Raw genomic sequence first — 6621 nt, 5'->3', positions numbered from 1 at the left:
GGAAGCGTTTACAGGGGCTAAAAGTACATCGTGCGTGCTTGTAATAGTTAGCTTGTCTTGGGGCTTTGACTCTGAACTTTCTGCACTTCATTATTGGTACACACTTTATTCCGTTGCTTTTTTTCTTTTAAATTTGAAGTTTATTCAAGTTTTTCTTTTCTTAATTACTGGTCGGATCACACTTTGTGCCGCTGGCGGTTTCCTTGTGGAGCAATGGGAAATACCAACAGCAATGTGACCTCTGGGGTGAAGAAGCAGGCAGACAGTGGATCTCTCAAGATCTACTCCCTTATGGCCGTAAAGGGAGGGGGACTACTGGTTACTTTGATGAAAGAAGCATCCAGAACAAGGAACTACAGTGAGGTGAGTTTACCGTATTATTCTGTATTTATGTAGTACTCTCTCTCTCTCTCTCTGTGTGTGTGTGTGTGTGTGTGTGTGTGTGTGTGTGTGTGTGTGTGCAACGTTATAACCCTAGTTACAATGAGCGGTTGTAACTCTATAGTACATTAATATCATGGGTGTGCTGCTAAATTTCTGGTATTATTTATGTTGTATTTTTATTTATTTTTTGTTCTTTGCATATTCCGTGCCGGCCTGGTTGGCCAAGTATTTATCGTATCCGCTCTCCAGCTAAGTGTCTGCGGGTTGGAATCCCGCCTGGGGCATTGATGTTTGTGATTATCTTTCACCTTCGTACATTCATTGATTCAAGTGAATAAATATTCTCCCAACACGTATTGGGTCACCATGGGAGAAATAGATCCAACCTTCCAGCAATGGGAGAGGCCCTCACCCTGTAGTGGGTAGAAAAACAGGCTAATAATAATCATAATCATCACATAATCCGTAACCACTTTGCTTTATATACCGAATCGAATCGAACTCGTTAAGTCACTTCAGGCTTCTAATAATTAAGGCGATGTTCTCAGACCAGTCGAATAATTTCGGTCTAGTGTGAGACCATCGCTGTGGTGTTTTGAATCCCAGGCAGTGGAATTCGCACCTGTAATCTGTGGACGCCATCTACTTTGCGAACGAGGGGCCAAAACTTGACCATGAGTTTAAATTCAAAGACTTACTCCTGAGAATATACTTCAGGAAATGAAGAACATAACCTTTATGAATTATTATTCATGAGGTACATGAAGAAAGAGACAGGAATACTGCAAGTACTCCTTAGTCTTTTTTATTGTAATCTGAAGAAAGATTATTGTTGGAAAACGTTCTAATTTGGTCAACAGCGTTGATGAAATAAGGGAAAAGCTAAGATTTTCGCTTTATTTACACTCGTAAACAAACACGAACAAAGTAGGTTGAACTGAAACTGCGAGATATGATTCAATCTACGTAGACTAGCGTCCATGTGGAATGCTTGGAATTTCACGGAATCCATACCCCGATATTCAGACTTTCAGAGGGCTAAAAGGGCACTCTACTTCCTATTAAGTAAATTACCTCATAAAAGGGTTTTACACTAGCCCGGTTAATTTTGCATAATATATAACCTTTAATTGAAAATCACGTTTTTGTTTGACATACGGTATTGTTATGAACGTTACCTGGCATCACATAAATATAACAAGATCACCACCCTGATTATTGGAGACCAGAAATGGATTTAAAAAAAATCTAATCCTTAGCCTATCCAAGATTTTTAAATCTTTAGTGAGTGGGATATTCTTCTATAGTTTTGTTAACTTGCCAGTTCACCAAACTGTGGCTGACATAATATAGTCCGTGATTGACTGTGATAATATAGAAACGTCTGTCAAGACGACAACAACACAAACTACTATAATGCATTGCTGCGTGAATTAATATGGCTATCCTCCACTGGACATATTTTGCCTATCGTGATATTAGTTTATGAAACTGTCGAATATTATTTTACTTAAATTCAAAAGGAATGCACCTTAATTATTAGACATTGTAATTATCTTCTTTAATTTGATTTTTTCATGGAACTTCTATTTCAATTTTAAAACAAAATACTAATTACTGGTTCTTGTTAAGAAATAAATTTCAGAAAAAAAATAATTTTAAATAATAATAATTATTTTCTTTTCTTGTAGTTGTTTGGGAAGTGCAAAATACGACGAGTTTTGCAAATCACAAAAATAATATTGTTCGGCCACTATAAAACCTGATTTAACATTTGCACGAAATTGTTATAAAATCCAGTAATTGCTCAATATAAAATATCATTTTTAATTTTTTTTAAATTCGTTTTCCACATCTAGAAGTTTTATAGCTTTCTACATACCTATTTCACTATCCAAAGAAAGGAAAAACAATGATAAGTCGGGACTTACATTAAAGTACGCCTCATTCAACAGGACTCAAGTTATTCCGATGACTATCACTGCTAAAATGCTGTGAAAGTCATCTGGATGTTGGAAAAATCTCTTAGTATTGAAACAGAAAAAAAAAGCAAAATATTCTATCAGGAAAAGGAAAGGACGAAAAAATTAAAAGAAATTCGACTTCATCGCAATTCCAAGTACACAATGACAGGCAAATGAAATAGACCGAAAGAAAAAATCATTTACTGAATAACTGAAGAAATCAGCGGAACTTGAAAGGCCACTTAGTTAAGATAATCACAGATTATCTTTAAAAGGTAAGCGAGCAACCTTCTAATACATTATTGATAATTAAGGTTAACACATTTTCAAAATACGGAAAGTAGGCCACACTACACTTGCTCGTTTTTGGCGTGAAGCATGAAAATTCTTAGAAAAAAAAATGAATTTACACTACTTTCATGGACTCTTATATGCAAAGGAACAAAACCGTCGTCTCCAGTGATTTGTGAAGAAAATAGTTACCGGTAATTAAATCTAAGACTGTAAATTGTTTTAATCAAAGCAGGCCATTAGTTGTTTGTAGTAAAACTCTATCCACGATGTATGATAAGTAACAATTATCATCTTGAAGAAAGAATTCGAAAGAGATTCTCTTTAAATGATAAACTAATTATTTAAACTATCTCGTTTGGTTATTTGGATTAATATAGTATTGCTTTCAGTCGAATCCTAAGATATATAAAATAATTTTATTATCTTCCATCGATTTTCTATCTTTATTTCTATCTTAATATCATTCGTAACACATACAGCGCTTATTGTTCGCATCACAACATAGTTTCGAAATCACCCAGAACAGGAATTGCCTTTAGGCTTATTCCAGAAGTATGGTATGACTACTTACCATTATTAACATTCTTGCCGGACTTTGTTTGTAAAGGTGGAAGATACAGAAGTTGTCTAATAATGATCAATTGTTTATTCTTTTCATCTATTGCTATTAATATAATCAAATGAAGTTTAGTTACCGTCTAGGAACGAAACATAGTGTCGAGGCTATCAGGTGAAAAAACGCTGTTAGAGAACTCCTGAAAGATTTGCGATTTTTGTTGATCTATTACGTGTTTTCTTAGATGTAATTGTGTATTTTTAGTATATTATTGTAGCTTTTAGTGTAATTATTGTAATGCAGCATTTTATAACATAATTGGAGAAATATTATTAGTTTTACTACTCTGAAAAATGGCGCCGAAAACTCGTCGTAACAAGGCAATGTCAAAGCTAAAGTTGTTGCTACTGAGGAGGGAGTTTGTCCTGATGAACAAAAGTAGTGCTGCAGTGATGATGGTAATTTAACTGAGGATAAGTTGACATTAGAAATATCTCGATTAAAAGAAATTATTAGAAAATCAACTAGGGATTTGGAAAAGGTGGAAAAAGGTTTAACTAAACTTAGACAGGATAAGAAAAAGGGTTGAACAAGAACAGGCAGGAAAGTACTGAACTTGATAATCAAAATATTAATACGAACAAGGTAAGGCAGTTAAAATCTAAGAAAAAAGAGGCAATATGGTATGGTGGCTCAATTTTAAAATTTGCGCTTGCCGAGGGGGGTCACCACTTCTAGTTTCCCTGGAGCGAAAATTAAAAATATGACAAACGTAATTGAAGACCAAAAAAGAAAAGAGATGGAAGTTGTAGTAGGTACTAATAATTTAAATAGTGACAAATATAGTATGAGAGAAGATATGTGTTGGCAGAAGCAAGAAAGCAAGTTAAGAGAATAAAAATTCTCTTAACTTGCTTTCTTGTTGAAGAAGTAGGATTACTACCCAAATATGGCAGTACTGAGTTAAGGAAGGCAATGATGGCAGGTGATTTCACGCTCAGACTGTGTAGAAGATATGGATGCCAGTTTTAGATGTATGGGGTGTGTTTAATGGCAGAAGAGACTTGTATAAGAAGGATGACCTGCACTTGAATTCATTTGGCAACAGAAGCCGGGAGAAATTACTTCTTGGTATGAGACCTAATGCAGGGAGTCAGGGAAACTAGATCATCAAGGGAAGAATAGGAAAAATATGTGCAAAAGTTCAGCTATGGTATGCAAACGTGATAAAGATATGAATGTCTTCGAACATGGTTATGTATGTGGCGAAGGTTTGGAAAATATGCTTTGGGTTCAGACCTTTTAAGTATGTTTGGGGAGGGAAAAGAGAAAATTCTAGAACAAGACCAAATAGATTGCATATCTAATTATAAGAATGTTGGCATTAGTTTATTTATTTATTCATATGGAGTTTCCTCCCTTTTCTCCCCGTCCCTATTGGGGCGAGTTGAGCCTCCTCATGGGGGGGGGGTTAAGTATTTATGGCTGTAGATCCGTGTGTTCACGGGGCCGGTTTGCCTGCTTACGGGATGAAAAACGCCAGATAAACTGGCGGAAAAACCCTACTACCTGCGCCCAAGACCGGCTAATTTGGCTGAGGAAGATCCTTAAGCTCCTCACGTCGGCGACGGGAATCGAACCTAGAACACTCCATCCCCAAGCATATGGTTGCGAAGCGCATAGCCACTAGGCTAGCCGCGCGGACTTGGCATTAGTGAAACCTGGCTATCAGAATCCGATATGGTAAGTGAAATCGAGTGTAATGGGTATACTATTTTTAGGAATGACAAAAGAGATAGGAGCGGAAGAGTAGTGCTACTAATGATATCAGATGACTTAAATCCAGTTAGGGTAGAAACACAAGAAAATAATAATGGTAACAATGTCTCATGTAGCGGTGAGATTGGGTCTATCTGGTGTGAAGTGAGGTTAACAGAATGAAATATATGGTGGGATGTGACCTGGCGGCTCAGTTACAGGAGACGAAGAAATGCATCGCTAAAATCTCCCATAATGATCATTCGTACCAAACGAATGATCATTATGGGAGACTTTAATTTTCCAAACATTGATTAGGTAGAAGAGAAATCTAATGATAAGAAAGAAGAGGAATTCTTGCGAGACAACTTTCTCAAACAGCATGTGAAAGAAGGAACTCGAAGTCAAAGAGTGTTGAATTTGCTCATAGCGTCAGAAGGGATCTTTGTAAAGAATATGGCTATTTTACCACCAATTGGTGACAGTGATCATGCTGTATTTTCTTGGGAAGTATTTAATTGTATTGATGCTCCGATTGAAACAGGTTATATGCTGAATTAAAATGCTGGAAATTATGATCAACTTAGGAGAATACTATCTTTGGTCTCATGGTATCAGTTACTGAATGGGAAAAATGTCAGCAATGCATGGGAATCTTTGAAAAAATGCTTGAATGAGGCGGTATCTCAATGTATCCCTAGTGTTCGAAGAATAAATAGGTTGGGAGTGAAATGAATGTGCAACCTCATTAAGCAAGACAGCCATAATGATAAATTGTTTATTCTTTTCATCTATTGCTATTAATATAATCAAATGAGGTTTAGCCACCTTCACGGAACGAAACACAGTCTATTTCTTTCTTTGAATATTTTGGTACTTGTAAAGCTACAGAAGTTGAACACTATGCACTTGCTTAGTGTTGAACTTATTCCACCTAAAGGCTCTTCCTGTAATTAAAAGTTAAAGAAAACTGAAAAGCACAAACACAGTGTAGAACTAAGACAGTGATGTACAATGTAATGGCCGGGAACCGGTTCTGCTCTCAAGATGTTTTCCTCTCTAAGAGTATATAGACTGTCGTTAATTTACATATTTATCTGGAATCAAAGAGAAACTGAAAGTAGAAGTTCTTCTATATGAATAAACAGAGGTGTGGTCGTCGGTAAGAGGAATGTGTTCAGAACTAAAGACTGATAAGTGGCAGCAAAAACCCAGTGTAGCGACAAGTTAACTGGAGAGTCAATGGAAAGTTCATTGGAAAGTTCCTAATCCATGATACGTTTAGTCTGTGTCTTGTAAGAGATACAAACTGCGAGTACCATAGATTAGATTCAGATTAGTAAAAATTTCTAGGATTGCTATTAGATTTTTTTTTTCAAAATTAGCAGGTTGGCGGTCTCACTTTCCATCTAAAGATCTTTACTTGCATGGCACGCTGAAATTTGACCTACATCCTGATTGAGAAAATATCTTTATTGAAAATCAAAACTATAGATTCAATAAAAATATTTTTTTAAAGAATCGAAACAAATCTTTGACGAAAATATTTTGACAAACAAAAATGGAGATGCGTAACATGTCTATTATAAGTACTGAACTGAGCATAAAACTAATGTACTCGTACAAGCACTTAAAAGGCGACATTGCTTAACAAAAAAAATCAAA

General features: G+C 35.9%; 1 protein-coding gene across 1 annotated transcript in view; it reads left to right on the top strand.

Annotated features, from left to right (window-relative positions):
* The first annotated feature begins 213 nt into the window (after positions 1 to 213).
* The window catches only part of nan (transient receptor potential cation channel subfamily V member nanchung), a 57324-nt gene continuing 50916 nt past the window's right edge, over positions 214 to 6621 (top strand). Inside the window, exon 1 of the mRNA XM_090393012.1 lies at positions 214 to 363. Coding sequence (XP_090249138.1) covers positions 214 to 363 — 150 coding nt within the window. The remainder of the gene's footprint in view (positions 364 to 6621) is intronic.

The sequence above is a fragment of the Typopeltis vanoorti genome, chromosome 5 (assembly GCF_054136105.1).
Source record: "Typopeltis vanoorti isolate ZY-2024b chromosome 5, IOZ_Tvanoo_1.0, whole genome shotgun sequence".
NCBI classification, from domain to species: domain Eukaryota; kingdom Metazoa; phylum Arthropoda; class Arachnida; order Uropygi; family Thelyphonidae; genus Typopeltis; species Typopeltis vanoorti.
This window is presented reverse-complemented; position numbering and strand designations above follow the sequence as displayed.